Source organism: Maniola jurtina, chromosome 3 (genome assembly GCF_905333055.1).
Source record: "Maniola jurtina chromosome 3, ilManJurt1.1, whole genome shotgun sequence".
In the NCBI taxonomy this organism is placed as follows: Eukaryota; Metazoa; Arthropoda; class Insecta; order Lepidoptera; family Nymphalidae; genus Maniola; species Maniola jurtina.
In genome coordinates this window covers 9,425,389-9,442,594 of record NC_060031.1, presented here as the reverse complement: position 1 = coordinate 9,442,594, position 17,206 = coordinate 9,425,389, and the positions used below count along the sequence as shown (strand labels likewise).

At 35.9% G+C, this 17,206-nt stretch overlaps 3 protein-coding genes across 6 annotated transcripts; 2 read left to right on the top strand and 1 right to left on the bottom strand.

The window, feature by feature from the left end:
* Positions 1-6,310: 6,310 nt before the first annotated feature.
* Positions 6,311-11,695, top strand: LOC123879475. Of its 4 annotated transcripts, none has more exons than XM_045927215.1 (4): positions 6,311-6,566; positions 8,126-8,236; positions 9,556-9,744; positions 9,776-10,135. In XM_045927215.1, coding segments are annotated over exons 1-4 (477 nt in total). In that variant the 5' UTR covers positions 6,311-6,390; the 3' UTR covers positions 9,777-10,135. The 4 variants fall into 4 exon arrangements, with proteins under 4 accessions (XP_045783171.1, XP_045783163.1, XP_045783155.1 ...); XM_045927199.1 differs by lacking the exons at positions 9,556-9,744; positions 9,776-10,135 and adding exons at positions 8,575-8,783; positions 11,685-11,695 and having other exon boundaries at positions 6,315-6,566; XM_045927207.1 differs by having other exon boundaries at positions 9,556-10,135.
* Positions 10,386-11,438, top strand: LOC123879444 (malectin-A). The gene has a single exon (XM_045927152.1). The coding sequence runs from the start codon at positions 10,637-10,639 to the stop codon at positions 11,429-11,431; it is 795 nt and encodes a 264-aa protein (XP_045783108.1). The 5' UTR covers positions 10,386-10,636; the 3' UTR covers positions 11,432-11,438.
* A 1,948-nt stretch (positions 11,696-13,643) lies between the features above and the next one.
* LOC123879265 lies at positions 13,644-16,785 on the bottom strand. Its single transcript, XM_045926923.1, has 2 exons — positions 16,577-16,785; positions 13,644-16,308 (listed from the first exon to the last, which is right to left on the bottom strand). Exon 2 carries the CDS (start codon positions 16,304-16,306, stop codon positions 14,093-14,095), a length of 2,214 nt encoding a protein of 737 aa, XP_045782879.1. The 5' UTR covers positions 16,307-16,308; positions 16,577-16,785; the 3' UTR covers positions 13,644-14,092.
* Positions 16,786-17,206: the final 421 nt, after the last annotated feature.

Here is a 17,206-nt window from a genome sequence, read left to right as displayed (position 1 = left end):
CCACGACCTTTTCCGAACTGACATTACATAATTTTGAGATTTCAAAGACCGAGTATTTTCTCCTGAATATTGTAACAGTTTTGTAAATAGACCCAAGTTTGTCAACTATTGAATAAATGGTCAATATAACTAAGGATACGATTTTATCGATCACCAATCAAATAGGTTTTGAATTTATGATTTGTACTCAAAAAGATAGATTTCCGACAAGCACAAAATGGTACCTACTTAATATGTGATCAAATATTTGAAAACAACCCATACTAATTTTATAAATGCGAAAATGTGTCTCTCTGTTACTTTTTCACAGCCCATCCTTTCAACCGGTACTATTTATCGATTATAGCCTATACTAGCTGATACCCGCGACTTCGTTCGCGTGGATGTAGGTTTTTTAAAATTCCCGTGGGAACTCTTTGATTTTCCGGGATAAAAAGTAGCCTATGTGCTAATCCAGGGTATAATCTATCTCCATTCTAAATTTCAGCCCAATCCGTCCAGTAGTTTTTGCGTGAAGGAGTAACAAACATACACACACACACACACACACACACACACACACACACACATACAAACTTTCCCCTTTATAATATTAGTGTGATAACACGTAGCACAATAAAGTTGTTATCAGAGCAAGGACGCAAAAAATGACTGGGTTTAGAAAACTTTGCATACTTAATAATAATTAAATAATAATTAAAAAAAATGGGCAAGTGTAAGTCGGATCCGTACACCGGGGGTTAAGTTTTAATTTACATGCAAGTGTCAGAATATGCGGTTTAAATGTAAATGAAGGTATTTTTTGATTGCGTTAACTGTATTTGATATTAAATTATTAATAGCTTGATATCTCCTCGCGTTCCTAAAAAAAAAGAGATTTGATAGACGGAAAGGCAGACTGACGGACAACGAAGTAATCTTATGCGGGTTCCTTTTTTCCTTTTTAGATATGGAACCTACACAAACACTGTTAACATAATAATACGTTTATATGGCTAACATTGACCGAATCCCAAATGCAAATCTCATTTAGAATTCGCAAAGCGCGTCGCGTCGTGCCGTATTTTTTATTTGACGTCGCGTCCTTACAATCTCTGTATGTCGCACACGGTAAATTATGTTTAGCCCTTCGGATATTACTGAGATTTAAAACACATTAATTAAGTATACACTGTATTTTTACTAATTACAATAAAACATCAACTGGATATATTTTAAAGAATATCGAAAATTGACACGTAATGTTAACAAAATATGAATAAAGATAATTTAAAAATACTTAATACAGTTGCAATAGCAATTAAATATCTAAACTACATGTAAAACGAGCAATGTCTAAACCTGCTGACGTTTCCAAAACTTATTCTATGGCAAATAATATCTAATTATGTATTCTAACGAAACATTGTTGATTAACAATCGAACATAAAGTGCTTATGATTTTTTTTTTTTTGATTTAAATCCCCTACGATCTAATGTCGACACAGTCTATGGAAACAAAAACACGTTATCAAACTTCAGGAAAATTCATAAATAATATCTATACATAGAATAATTGAAGAAAACATCAAACTTTTCCCCATTATTCTGTTCGCTCAAACAATTCTCTGAGCGAGCAGTAGTTATTCTGTTCCAATAAAATATTGTAAACTAGCCGATACCCACGACTTCGCTCGCGTGGATTTAGGTTTTTCGAAATCCCGTGAGAACTCTTTGATTTTCCGGGAAAAAAGTAGCCTATGTGCTAATCCAGGGTATTATCTAGATCTCCATTCCAAACAGCCAAATCCGGCTAGTAGTTTTTGCGTGAAGGAGTAACAAACATACACACACACATACATACAAACTTTCGCCTTTATAATTATTATTAGTGTGATAGAAAACTTACAATATTGTATTTAAGAAGTATAAGTATTATTCACAACAAAAATACTCATTTTAAATTCCATACGGTGTCAGTAACACCGTGTTACGGATAGTTCGCGTAATATATTTTGCATGAATTTGAAGTCATTGTACTTAGCACTATTCATTAATTCAAAAATTTACGAACCTATACATCACAGTTGAATTTAGCAAACATAATAGCTATGTTTCATTTTTGTGTACAATATCGTATTTCCCTTGTAAAAGCCTGGCATGTTTCATGAATGTTAAGTTAGGGATTGGGATCATCAGCGTATCAAAACGTCCTAACTTGTAACGATTGTGATACACGTCGGCCATTTACGACGGAGAATGTACAAACCTAACTGATACAAAAGAGTACCTACCAAGCCCCCCACGTACCTGCGCGTGTATTCATTACTAGATCATGCCCGCAGCTTCGCTCGCATGAATTGGTCAGATCCCCTGCAGCATAAGGATTCAGGAGTTGGAATCCAAATTTTTATGGAACAATGTCGCAAAGTTCCTCTACCGATTAAAAAAAATTAAGCAAATCGGTTCAGAAATTTCGGAGATATCAGTGTACACTGATACATAGTACATAGTAGTGTACATAGGTAGAAAAACACAACTCCTTTTTTTAAGTCGGTTAAAAAAGGAGCCTATGTTACTCCTTGGTAAATTCTCTACTTGTCTGTAAAAGTTCTGTCAAAATAGGTTAAGCCATTCCGAAGATTAGCCCGTTCAAACAGACAGACACTTAATTTTTATTTTTTAGTGTAGATTCTGCCGTATCTTTCTTATCATATAAATAATTTTAAAAACATGTCAACGGAACCGGCAGGATTGGAACCTGCGCATCCCCTGGGTTATAATCGCTTAAGCAATGAGCGGTTCTCTCGTAGCGTTCTTGTAAATGCTACGAACCTCCTTGCAGCGTAGCATGCAACTAGTCGTAGTCTCGTAGCTCCCCGACTGCCCAAAAAAGGACTGTTACAGGGTTCATGTATGTCTGTGTTCAACCATAGTTTCTTTATTCCACCATGACTTCTTAATTCCTGAACAGATTTGAATGCATAGGGTTTCATTTCAATCCTTACGTCATCCTGAGTGATTACGGACTAAGAATAAGTTTTTGAAAAAATATCAATAAGTATAACAAGTCAGTCGTGTTTACCTACTGTAAAAATTTACTAGTACACAACCTTGTACACAACTTAAAAAATCTTGTACTTACTAGGTGTATAATTTTCAGCAGTAGATTCCATCTCGTAGTTTGATTAATCATTTTAGTTTAATTATAGCCGCAAGGAAAGTAAGTATTTGTTTTAGCATTTGAAATGTTTTGGTTACATTAGTGCCACGCAACATACTCTTTAGTAGCACCCAGATAAATTTTTCGTAAGTTACGAGTATTATTAACCGCAGACCCAAAAAGAAGGGCCTTATAAGTTTGACGTGTGTATCTGTGTGTCTGTGTATATGTCTGTGCCATCGTAGCTAAGAAATGGATGAACCGATTTAGACATAATTTTTTTTTTTGTTTGAAAGGTGACTTGATCGAGACTGTTCTTGGCTATGATCCAAAAAAATCTGTTCAGCTTTTTGAAGTTCATTCTCTCAGTCAAGGGACTCTTTTCTAGTTGATAATGGATTGAGAGCAACTCCCACAGGTTCTCCCATTTGTAGGTGATTACAAATCTGGTATTATTGCAATAATATCGTAACCTTATGCTGCAGCGTCAGCAACTGAAAGCAAGATACCCAACTTCTCACTTACTGATAGCAAAGGTATCGTGTTTGAGCTCATTGGAGTGGTCTCAATGAATAGGTGATAGTTAGATCGTGATCAGATTCTGATGATGGAGCAGGAAAGAGTTCTATTCCACACCATCAGCCTGTATGCATCCACTGCTGGACAAAGGCATTTCCAAGAGCGTGCCACCAAACACGGTCCTCCACCTTCCTCATCCACCCGCTTCCCGCCACCTTCTTCAGATTATCGGTCCAGCGGGTTGGAGGTCGTTCTAAACTGCGCTGACCGGTACGCAGTCTCCACTCCAAAACACGTCTGCCTCATCGGCCATCGGTTCTGCGACAGACATGAGTCATGACCTGCCCATTGCCATTTCAGCTTGCTAATCCTTTGAGCTATATCGTTCGCTTTTGTTCTTCTACGAATTTCCTCGTTCCGGATTTTATTCCTGAGATGATACCTAATATAGCTGGCTCGAAAGCGCGGAGCGACTTTTAGTTTGTGGACGAGGCCAACTGTCATTGTCCGCGTTTCTGCTCTATACGACATCACAGGTAGGACACACTCATTGAAGACCTCAGTCTTAAGGTTTTGTGGTAGATCTCGAAGACCTGACGTAGCTCTGAAAATGCTGCCCAGCCAGCTGAATTCTTCTGTCAGCCTCCTTGTCGAAGTCGTTTCTGCTAAACTGTATAATCTGGCCGAGATAGTTACATTCTTGAACAACTTCGATGCTAACATTTCGCAATGCCCTAAAAAATTACTGTTATTTACGATAATATTTCCACATTTTCAACGTGTTGCTCGTTTTTAGGATTAGAAGAAAAAGCGGTGGCTACAGATAAGTAAATGTGTTCTGTGGCTACGGATCACTTAACAGGTCCATTGAAACACCATTTGTCTGATTATTTTTTTATTTCTTAAGTCGCCCTAGCTTTTCTTACCATGTGGCCACGGCACTATAAAATAAACAAGTTAAAGAAAAATTCGGGAATCAGAGAATGTTAGTAAGCATGGCATATGGGGCATGAATGCAATATTTTATACAAAAATTCCACATCCACATTCCACAGTCAATTTTAGACTTACCATACATAAGACATAAGTTTCAAAAATCTAGCAAAAGTATGACTCGGTCACGGGGCCACTTTTTTTGAGAATGTTAAGAAACCGGAAGAATACCACATGGTCCCACGGACCCACATGGATCTCAAAAAATCTAGAAGAAGTACAACTTAGCCTATACATGGTGAGAAGGGGGCTTTTAGCTGTCAGACGGACCAATGGCGAGGACTGATAACGGCTGGTGCTACGAAGAACAAGATAAAGCTTTGCAAATACTGAGTTCTGAAGGAAACACTTCTCATGGTACGTGGTTGTACAGTTTATATTTTGTATAGGTGGCAATTTTTTTGCAAAAGAGTGTACCTACCTACAACTACAAATCATTGCTACCTATAAAACAGTCTAGCAATTTTAAAAGGAATTGCATTTTTTATGTTAAATAAAATACATTATGTCGAACGAGGTCGGACGTAAGCCTTAAAATAAACAAGGTTATCGATTCGTTATTTAAGCTTTGCGAATCCGTTTGCTCACTCGTCCATGGATTAAGGCTATTTGATTATGCATTAGTGCACAATGGATTCATCAACGATCTCAAATACATGGCATTTATTTTAATGTACGTAGGCCAACTTTTAGTTCGCCATGGTGACATGCCAAGACTCTATCACTGTATCAGCAGACCGTACCTACAGTTTACAAATAAAAAGTTAGACTTGCACACAAAGGTTCCGTACCATCGTAGGTACGAGAAATATTACCTACTTTTGAAAGCCCCTTAAAAATATCTCCTAATCTAACGGCAAGAACTAGTAAAAACATCTAGCGGTGATGAGTTGAACCTTTTATGACTCGAACCTTTCCCGTCTACGATTCGCAATAGCTACTTGTCAAAAGATGGCGCTTTAAAATATTTTATTTTTCTTTGAAATTTTTTATTATTTATTGTTATAGCGGCATTAGAAATACGCATTCTGTGAAAATTTTAACTCTCTACCTATTATGGTTCACGAGATACCGCCCACTGTCAGACAGACGGATAGACGGACGGATGGACAGCGGAGACTTAGAAATAAGGCACCCTTCAGGTACGGAACTCTAAAAACCAGTCACAAGATACAGCACTTTTATGTGCAAAACTGCAAGTTAATGACGGGCAGCGCCATCTACATGAGATTAAAGTTAACTAATTATTTGTTCATTCACATATTTAATTTTATATTGTGATTTACTTAACCACAAATTCTCGATAATGGGGTTTTTTTGGGTTCCGTACCCACAGGTTAAAAGCGGAGCCATATTATTGTCACTGCTGTCTGTCTGTCCGTCCGCGTGTTACAGGTCCTAATTGCACAAGGTTTAAGCAAAATAAATCATAATCTTATTACATGGCCTAAATATTTCTAGGCGAAAAAAATATATTTTAAAAACAAATAAAAATGCAAATGCTTCCGAATACCGAGATACTAAAACAATTTTAAGGGCCGAAGTACTGCTTCATATAGAACTTGGCTTCAACACACTAGCCGTGTGTATTGATACGATATTATGATAGATAACATATCGCAAACAATTCTTTGATTTATCTTTCTACTGTAAATTAAGATTAGTTATCGTAGACAATAAAGTACATAATTTTACTGTGGACAAAACAGTTCTTCCCAAACAGGCTACGTTGTAAGATGCTTACGTTATTCGTTGTGGTAAGCATTTTAGGCATTTGCTCAACACTGCCTTCTGAAATACCGCAAAATGTAATAATTGCGCCACCCAATTGTACTGAAGGGCAAGAATGGGTGAACGGGGCTTGTCGTGATATTTGGAATAGCGCAGTGGCTGCTGCTGCACCATTAAAAATGTAAGTGAAACGTTTTTGAAGATTGAATTGATATAGATTGCCTGGAAGAGATCACTGTAATGATAAGGTCGCCCTTTGTTTGTAAATCTATCCTATATTTTATTCTTTGTCATAGTGTTAAGCAATAAAGTGGTTTAAATAACAAGATAATGTTGAAAACTAAAACCCGACTGCGATCGTATTAATAAACGTTGAAATATTATAGTAAAATTGTTTTTCTGTCGCTTGGCATATTTTAATGTTGTAATACATTTACATTTATGAACTCAGAATTTTTTCTTCTTTCATTTGACATCCCACTCGATACAATAGCAAAAAAAATTTTTTGGAGACCCCCACTTTTTTTTTCATGTAACATCCGTTAGGTCAATTTTTTTCGTACCTATGTCACCCCGACCTTTACGACGAATCGATTGACATCTCATTCATCAAAATCTGCCCAGTAGTTTAGGCGCTACGGTGGAACACACAGAATCTGGATACAAACATACATACCCAGCCACATACATACATACCCACATACATACATACATAGTACATACATAGACTGCTAAAATCATAACCGTTCCTTTTGGCTTTGCCGGATAAAAATAAATAAAAATTGAACGTTTCGGTACGATACTGTATAGAAACCCAATAAGTAGGGGTAGTTAGGGCTTAGTAAAACCTGTCATACCAATAAAATGCCATGTTATACCGCTTCCATCTTAGACTGTACTTCACCAGGTGAGATTGCAGTAATGGAAAAGTTACTACAAAGTACTAACCCAATACGAACGTAGGTAATGTACTTTGTGGCTTAATAAATAATAATATGTACCTAGGTAAACAGTAGGTACTTAAGATACGCCTCAATAGATTTCTCGTTAATTGCTTATCTTATAGGCAATTATTAATAATTGGTTGTTACTAAAGTAATAATTACTTATATAACGGATTAAATTTAAACAGGATTGCATTTAAATTGGATTGCATTCACCACCAACCACCTACCACACCTCCTCTCCGGTGATAAACCAGTCCGCTCCAACGTGCCAGAGGTGGGCTGATATTCCTCCTATTATTCCGCCAGTCTCATATCTGGACGGTCCTCGGTTTCCGGAAATATGAATTCCCTTTCTCTGCTTAGGCTTGGAAGGACGCGTGAACGAACATCCCCCTCCTGCCATCAGCTAGCCATGGCTAGCAATATCCCATGAAGAAAAATTGCTAACCATGTTACCACCATAGGTACAGCGGGCCAAGCACTGCTTTTCCCACTCGTATCCAAAAGGGATCCACAGCACTCAGGCGCACGGAAAGTGCCCTGGCTGGTACCTACCCCGAAACAGATATCGTCTATTAGATTAGGTATATATTTTCAAAAATTAATAAAAAGCCCTGCATTTGAATAGTCTTAGACACTTATGAAGTCATGAAAGACATAAGACGAGGATCATGTCGTTATATTATTATGTATTGTGAAATAGAATTAGAGGATGCTAACAGCGCAGCGCTAAGTAGGTAGAGTACGTGCTATAAGTACTTTTTAACTTCAAAGATCATTATTTTATTTTCAGACCCTCAGACATTGATGTACAAAACATGATAACTGTCCCACCAAACTGTCCCCCGGGCCAGCAATGGATAAATGGACAATGCCGTGATGTATGGAGAGGAGGAGCTCTAGCGTGAGTGTTTTTCTGTGGCATTTTATTAAAAATACGGGGCTTTTCAAATTCTTTAATTGAGTGTTTTATCTACTCATTAAAATCTGAGTTCAGTTTCTAGTTTCAGTACATATACCTACTTACCTATGAGCTACAGTATACCTACTTGTGCAAATCTTGAATCGTGAACGACGCTCGCTGGCTTTATCTCGCACGTCGCAACTCACAGAAATATGTGAAAGATTGCCTAACGATTTTTCTGCATACAAAATGCAAAACACAATCGATAAGATTACAAAAGTCGTTACTAGATAAGAGTCTTATTATATGAAATCATACGGGAAGATATCCTTTTTCAGAGATTCGGAGATTTTTCAAAAGTTTGTGAAAAATCAATGGGCCAAAAGTATCCATGCACGAAATGCTAGGCAAGCGGAAGATTTGAACGATGATACTATAACTGAAGATGATCCGAGAAGAAATATCATCAGCGTACCAAATCAATGTCCCGAGGGATACAGACCTGACGCCTTCGGAATTTGCCGAAAACAACTTTGAATAAATATAAGTTAGCTATTATAGGTACCTATGCATCTAGTTTTCCTTAGCTGAATTAAAAGGTAAACATACCTATTGCAAAAACCTCGCCAAAACGCGTAAGCGCAATGTTAGTTTACAGATCCAATACCTATCTGTGTGTTATACTTCCCTGTAGTCAAACTTTTCACTCCGAGTAGGTATCACATAATCTACTTACATGATTTGGTTGACAGTTCGCGGTAACGACGTCATAAGCGCCGTACATAATGCATCTCTTGCGCATTTGAAGCTTCTTGTTTACCTACCACTAAAGTCAGTTGAGGAAAAACTTGTTGTAATTGCTAGTTATTTACTAAAACCATAATAATGTATTGTACTTACTTACCTACCTACTTAATATTCGTCTTAATATACCTATATTCTACAAAGGCATTTAAAATAAATTATGCACAATCTATAGTTTTTATTTTATTTTCATTAATCTTGTAAGTGGACGAGGGTAAAACGTTATGCTGTTAGTACGTATTATATTATTATTGAAAAACTGGAGTAGCATTCGGATCCTGACGGACCATAACCTTACGGAGTCGCGTTTACCTATAGTCGTGACTGGCGTCGTTGGTACATACATGCGTTGTCTATAAATTCATAATAAACGGTGGGTCTAATTTCTGGGTAGTAATATTCAATATTCATATCGTCATATGATAGTCGCTAATCGCAGTAGACGGTGGCGGTAGGTAGGCAACTAGACTAGGTAGGTAATATTATGTTTTAAAAAAGTTTTTTTTTTGTTGCAGATATTTAAACCACTGGGCTAAAACAATAATAATTGAGGACAAGGCTTTGCAAACTCAAACAGCTAATGTGCTTACTGCCAAAATTGATTCAGAAATTGTAAAAGTTCCGTTAAGAATCATAAATATACCTAATCAATGCCCTATAGGGTATAGACACGATGCCCTCGGAATTTGTCGAAGAGTACTATAAATAACTAACTACTATCTATTAAATCATTTTATAATAATAACAACTGAAAACGGTCTATAACTTTATTTGTAAAGGTTTAAAGGTGCATAATATATACTTTTTAAATGCACAGCACGAAGATAACAAGCCGCAATGAATGCGTGAGATTTTTCTAAAGTTACCCGTAACCACTGTTATCGCTGCTAGGTTATTGGTCTGTGTTTTTTTTTTTAAATTGGCTTTTGGCCTTGGATTCTAGAGTGGCATTTATCGAAACGCCTGTTTATCTTTACCGCACTCTAGGGAGGAATTTCACAAAAAAATAATTTTCTTTGCCTCACCATTTTGAGTTTTATTACAAATTGTATTTCCTAGTCTTATAATAATTATAAATATAAACAATTTACTAAGTTTCTATTCTTTTATTTTAAACCTAACTATTTAATTTCAAAAAAAGTTGGGAAGAACCCGAGAAGAGCCGCTTGTTTGCTAATGTTGGCAGTACTGTCTTTCTGTCAGTGTGACTGATATAATGTTGGTATTGAAGCACTCCACAAACTTCATACATTTTCTTAATTTTCGTTTTTGAACGGAAGTGCTGCCTCTTATAACGTGTTTACATACTATTTGCTGTCAACGGTAAATCGTTTATCGTTGTCAATGTCGCCTGTCGGTCAATTTACTGGTCTGTGGTTGTCAATACGTGTTGAGAATTATTGAGATGGCATTGTTAGATTTATGATTATATTTGATGGAAATTGGAATTCGGAAAAACTTGCCGGTGATTTAAATAAACAAATGTTTCGATTATTACAATAGTTGTGTAAAAAATGTACTAAGAATTTTATGTAACCACTTTGAGACTATTTAAGTTGTGATTGTTTATGTAATAGCATAGAAATCGCAAAGGAAATGTCTCTGATTTCAACTATTTCCCTAATAAGCTTTTGCTTATTTCAAAGTGCTACCGGCTTAGGGGAAATTATATACGCAATAAACGCAGGTGGACCAGCTCATACCGATATATACGGTATTCATTATGAGAAGGATCCTTTGCAGGGGAGAGTGGGCACAGCTTCGGACTACGGGAAGCAGCTCGTTATGATTGGAAGAGTCAATTCTAAGGACGAAATATTATATCAGACTGAACGATATCACCACAGTACTTTCGGTTATGACATTCCAGCTAATAAAGATGGTGATTATGTGTTAGTTCTAAAGTTTAGTGAGGTGTACTTCAATGCGCCCAACATGAAAGTGTTCGATGTTGTTCTTAATGGAGATCATACCATAGTAGCTGATTTAGACATTTTTGACAAAGTGGGCCGTGGTGTAGCTCACGATGAGTATGTACCTTATTCTATTAAAAATGGTAAACTTTACTACAATGATGAAGAGTCTGACATAAGAGGTGGAAAAATTAAAGTTGAATTCATCAAAGGGTATAGAGATAATCCAAAGATTAATGCTTTGTATGTTGTAAGAGGAACGATTGATGAAGTTCCTAAGTTACCGCCCATAGTGTGGCCCGAAGCAGACACTGAGGAGCCTAGAGAAGAAGTGGAGGAGAAAAGCACACAGACCCGACGTGCAAGCGGACCCAAACAACCTGACCCTTACTCTATGGATGATAGCTCTGTGCTCATCCCTGTCTTCATCACTATTGGTGCTTTCATACCACTATTGTTTTGCCTTTGCAAATTATAAATTTTATTTAACTTTGGAAAAAATGCTAACAGTCAATAATCAAACAAATGTAGATTTTCACGTTGACTTTGTAGGCAAAATGTGGACCTACCATGCTTTCACCTATGCTTTCACATAGATAACGACGTTTTTCTATAAATTAATTAAGGAAGTGTTTAGACTTTAGATATTTTTTAAAGAATATTAGCCAAGTTTATTTTGCTCACTAATAGTCCCTTTGCCCTCCAATTAAGCGTAAAGCTTGTGCTAGGAGTAGATATTAAATGTAAAAGTGTATTTATAAATTGAATTTTAGGATCAAATCTAATAACTTGCGGTAGAAAAATATTTTATGAAACTATGGCTTATGGCAAGTTATTTTTTATTATTAAACATCCAATTGTGGCTGTCTAGACATTTCCATTAATTAATCATTTTTTGTATCATGTATTGTACTGAACAATGAATATAAGTACAAATTAAGACAAAATTGCACCTTATTGATTATGATTGTTAATATTTCCACTGTGTGTTGTTGACTGATCTAATTTATGTTCGTCATACGCAGTATGTCTTCAATTTTTTTATATTATAGCTTTGTTTTTTTAAATTTTATAATGTATTTTTATTCATGAACAGCCAAACACTGAAACAATAAAGTGCTTAATGTCCTTAAACAGGTTCAGCATTTGGCTGTAAATTATAATTATAGTCCATACAAAATTACTTCTCTCGCGCCATTTTAACTATGGGTCAACAGTCATGTCAAAAGTACAGTTCCCCTTTAAAATAAGGACTAAAATCGTACTTTTTACATGACATTTGACAAGTTAAAATGCCGCTCGAAAAGTCATTTTTTACGCATTCTGGATTCTGATGTTTTTCTCTAAACTTTTAAGAGTATCTGCATCTTTTTCTTTTCATATTGCTAATAAAAGAAATTCAAAAAAAATAAAAAGCGACTTCAATAAACACAAACACTAAGAAGCAAAAATAATTCAATTGATTTTGAATTTTTTTTATTTCACAATTTTGAGTGGCCCACTGTATTAAAATGTGCTATACCTGGTTAAAACCCTTCTGTTTACTAAGCTATTACACCAATCATGAGCAATTTACCATTGAGGAGTTCTGTTCTCTATCTCTGAAGATATTCATCAGATCTTCACCAAACTAAATACTAGTGGGACCACTTCGGAAGTATGACCTATCGAACAAAAAAAATATTATCAAAATCAGTTCCTATTTGGCGGAGTAATCGCGTAAGAAACATACAAAAAAAAACATACAGTCAAATAGAGAACCTTCTCCTTTTTTTAAGTCAGTTAAAAAAGAGCCGAACATGAATTTTAAAGTAAAAGAGTAAAAGACTGCTGTTTTAGTGCATGCTAAAAATTTAAACAAGCTCTTGACTCGCATCTAAAGTCATGATGGTTTGATAGCTGTAAATTAGGTTTGGCTGTTCTTTTCTTATTACATTGGCAAGAAAGAGATGCGAATACTCTTAATTTTACTCAAAATCAGTACCAATGTTTCCTAAACTAAGCTCAAGCCTAATAGTACAAATCGTGAAAAATTACTAGTACCCGTCCCATATAGAATATACTTCTAGCTTACTTGGGGTAAGGGCATGCCAAAGATCCCTTTGATTCATGATAAGGTTTATCTTCCTTTCCTTTTTTAACAATTACACCTGTATGATAAATCTGTAAACTATGTTCTACTAATTACTATTATTATATTACCTATTGCAATATTGTATGGTTATGTTTTTACTCTTGCATTTATAAACAATACAATGCAGCAAATATAAATTGTATGGCATTGAAAAAATTATTCTTTTTAACCCCCAACCCAAAAAGAGGGTTGTTATAAGTTTGACGTGTGTATCTATGTATCTGTCTGTAGCATCGTAGCTCCTAAAGGAATGGACCAATTTTAATTTAGTTTTTTTTTGTTTGTTTGAAAGGTGGCTTGATTGAGAGTGTTCTTAGCTATAATTGAAGAAAATCGTTTCAGCCGTTTGAAAGTTATGAGCTCTTTTCTAGTTTTCTTATAGGGTAACATGGTCAACAGTGGATCACTTTTTTTTCACGCATTATTTTACAAAAACTAATCGTCAGAATTATACGGAAACTTGCCAGGGGGTTATGAAGTTATTAAAGTTTATAATATTATTGCCCATTTTAACATTCAGTGTACAATAAATAAAATAGATATTTTATTTTTTAAGTGGGTTTTGATTCACTGTGTACTCCCCCTGGTTTACAGTGGATCGCACCCTGGTTAACAGTGGATCGAAGAAAATCTGAACGGAAAATAATAAAAATCTATGCATATAATCAACTGGATGTTTATTTAAAGACTAATCACAACTAGTGACAACAAAACATTTTTTTCTTAGAAATTTAAAGGAACTTAGTATTTTTTCAGTCTTTATTCAATAAAGCACAATAACGTTAGCTATAACATTTAAGTAACTAGTTTGAATAATTAAAAAGATTAGAAAATAAAAAATATAATCATTTTATACCTACTCATTACTTAGATATTAAGATTTGAAAAATAAAAACAATTCTATCTTTATATGGCATTTTGGTCTCAGTCTTAAACATTCTCTTTCGTAATTAATAAAATAACTATCTTAATTAAAGAATAATAAAAAATAGAAATTTAAAAAGATTAACGGATGTTAATTTGACTTAAATCTACAGGGAATACATAGTAAGATTGTTGTCTACTAGTACTTCCACTAACGGTGGGCTTGGGCAAAATAAATCTAACGTCTTCATCTTTCACATATGATAAATCTGGGACATTAGGCATAACAAACTTGCCCTTTTTGTACCTTAAGAAAGACACATATAAGTCTGAAGAACTGATATTTCGTTCTTCGAGAACTTTGCCAACGAAATATATTTTTTGGTTTTTCGAACAAAATTGCACCAATATATATTCTCCTTCGTTTGGTAATCGTACAAGTGGTCTTTTCAATAAATCATCTGTTATATTATGTTCTTCCTCAGTTTCTATCCAGTCTCCTTCATCATCTGTTTCGTCGTTCAAAACTATGTCCATTTCATCTTCCGAGTCACTTTGCAGAACTTGACGTATTGCTTTTTTCCCTTTACATTTGATTTCTTTCTTCCTTTTGGCTGCTTTTTGTTTCGCAATAGCGTTTTTTTCTGGTGTGTCTGTGGCTATAAGACTTTTCCCTAATTTTCGTGGCTTCCTTTTTCCATTTCTTGCAGGTGCTTTAAGTGGCTTCCGAAACTGATCTGGCGTAATGAGAGACTTGATTCTAGGTGGAACACTTAAGTTAATTTCAGTAATATTATTGGTAGTTGGTATAACAGTAGGTTGACTTGTAGAACCATCAAGAGGGAGAAGCGAAAGATCAGATGGAACATTTAAAACAGATTTCTCTGGAGTGGTAAAAACTGGTACTGGAGGTTTTTCTGAATACTCAGTGCCACTTAAATTCTCTAGCAAAGATGGACTCATTGTATCTCTCGATATTTCTTCAGCAGTGCTAGTGGAGGGTCTTGGAGAGTCGGTTATTCGACGATGCAATGGGTTATCTTCTAGCTGTAAAATCTGTTGTTGGTCTGTGGTTGCGAGTTCAACGCTAGAATTATTTTCAGGTTGTGCATTTTCTGGTCTGTCAGTAACACTGCTAGGCGCGAAGTCCTCTTCACTAAAAACATGACGATCGAAAGGAAAAATTCCAGTTTTTTTAAAAGCATGTGTTATGTTTAATGGTGTCATAGATTTTGCGAAAGCTTGGCCAATTAATGCTCCCACATCGTAAATAGTTATAGGGCATCCAGGATTTCGTAACATCCAAGAACTCATGGCGGAATAATAAAACGTTTTGAATGGTCCATGGATACCAACATCTAGTGGTTGTAAACGCGCTGATGTATGTGGGTGCAATGTAAGTACAATTACACCCGACTCTTTGGCGAGATCCAGGGCTTCAATAGAAAGATGAGACTCATGATTGTCCATTAACAAAATTGATGGGTATTCTTTCGAAGTTCCCGTTCTTCGTATGAAATGCTTCATTACATCGAGGAACAGTTCACTGTTCATCCATCCAGATGGGTTTGCTAGAATCAGTGAACCAGGTGGAGTACCAACAGCCATGCGAGGGTTCGTATTTTTTCTTGGGAAGACAATGACTGGTGGAACTGCCTGTCCTCCAGCGCTTATAATGTTGCAGGTAGTGACAAGTGTTCCCTTCTCGCCGCTTGTCACTTTACAAAGATTTCTTCTGCCCTTTGGCGCAATAATTCGTTGAGTTTTTTGCACAGTGGTGGTACCAGTTTCGTCTAAGTTATAAATTCTAGTCCCATCAGCAAATGCAGGATGGCGCTGGATTACTTTCTCTAAATTATCGTAAAAGTGATTTACTGTTTCCCGGTTAAAAGCCGATGCTCGTGCTAAGCTGCATGCTTCTGGTTTACGTAGTGTCAAATCCGGATGTCTTTGGCGGAAACCCCTCAGCCAATCTATACCAGCCAATCGGTTCTCTGTCCAGGTCTTTGGCATTTTGATACCATTTATTTTGGCCATTTCGTAGGCTACTTGTCTACAATCATTAACAGACAGACCATAGAAAAGATTTGCGCATTTAATGTAATAATCTTTTAATATTACTTCTTGGTCTCTGGAAAAAACTTGATTTACCGCGTAGTTTGGTGTCAATCGTAGAAGCTGATTCTGAGTTTCTTTTTCTTTTGTTTTGTATCTTTGTAGCGTTGTGAATGGAATATTATGGTCAGTAGCAGCTTGCCTTATACTTTTCCCATCTTTTACTGCTTGTAAGGCTTCCTGCATTTGCTCATGCGAATGAGCTCCTACCTTCCTTTTTTCTACTTTATTCCTCGGCATTTCTGAAAAGTTATAATTCCGTTAAGTTACGAAGTTAAAAGTCGTTTAGGTGGTACACACTGGATCGTGATCCATTGTGTACACAGTGAATCAATCCACTGTTAACCATGTTACCACTATACAAGTCGAAATCAAATTAAAAAAAAAACATAAATATTTTCGCAAATTCCTTATCATTCAATCACTCTATATTAATCTTCACACACGATTAGAATAAAATATATCAGATGAGAGCGTTACTTTGAGATTTGTAAACAAAATTCAATTTACCTGATTGGTCGTTTTTATTCCGGATAAACAAAATGTCGCGCTCCCGCGTCTACTACTAAGCGCGTCCGCGCAGCGACTGCGGGAGTGGAAGGGGGTTCACAAGCGAGACACGTTTGTAATATTGTTTTACTCTTACATGAATAAATGGTTCAACTGTGTGCGTGATCAACTGTGTACCACTGATCCACTGTCGACCATGTGACCCTAGAGGTTTTTGTATCGGGGTTTTTAAAATTTTAAGTTATTTTATTAAAAATCTATATTATTCATATAGTAGTAGGAAGATACCTGGACTACCCTGGGTCATTTTTTTTGTTGAAAGAGAGAGCATTCGATAAATAATAAAAAAATTAACTTACGCCTTATATTCCATCTTTCTCATGTCTCTACCCTTATATTATATACGAATATACGCACTATTCTTTGCAGATGCACACAATATGTAAATAAATTATTTGAAACTTAATTTGGTTTTACTTTCATAAAAAATGCTGAAGCCTGGATTAATTTTTAAATTAATAGGTAACTACTGTGGCAAGTAGTAACTTCTTGCGCGCGAAATAAAATGCGATAGGTAGCACCGCACAGGTACGCAAGTTCATAAGTTGTTACTTTTATCGCGACAGGTCG

Excerpts from the sequence above, each read along its gene's own strand:
- LOC123879475 (XM_045927199.1), top strand. The coding sequence starts at position 6,391 with ATGCTTACGTTATTCGTTGTGGTAAGCATTTTAGGCATTTGCTCAACA. Across the intron at positions 6,567-8,125 it reads GCTGCTGCACCATTAAAAAT|ACCCTCAGACATTGATGTAC; the intron begins GTAAGTGAAACG and ends TTTTATTTTCAG. Across the intron at positions 8,237-8,574 it reads TGGAGAGGAGGAGCTCTAGC|AGATTCGGAGATTTTTCAAA; the intron begins GTGAGTGTTTTT and ends ATCCTTTTTCAG.
- LOC123879444 (XM_045927152.1), top strand. The coding sequence starts at position 10,637 with ATGTCTCTGATTTCAACTATTTCCCTAATAAGCTTTTGCTTATTTCAA.
- LOC123879265 (XM_045926923.1), bottom strand. The coding sequence starts at position 16,306 with ATGCCGAGGAATAAAGTAGAAAAAAGGAAGGTAGGAGCTCATTCGCAT.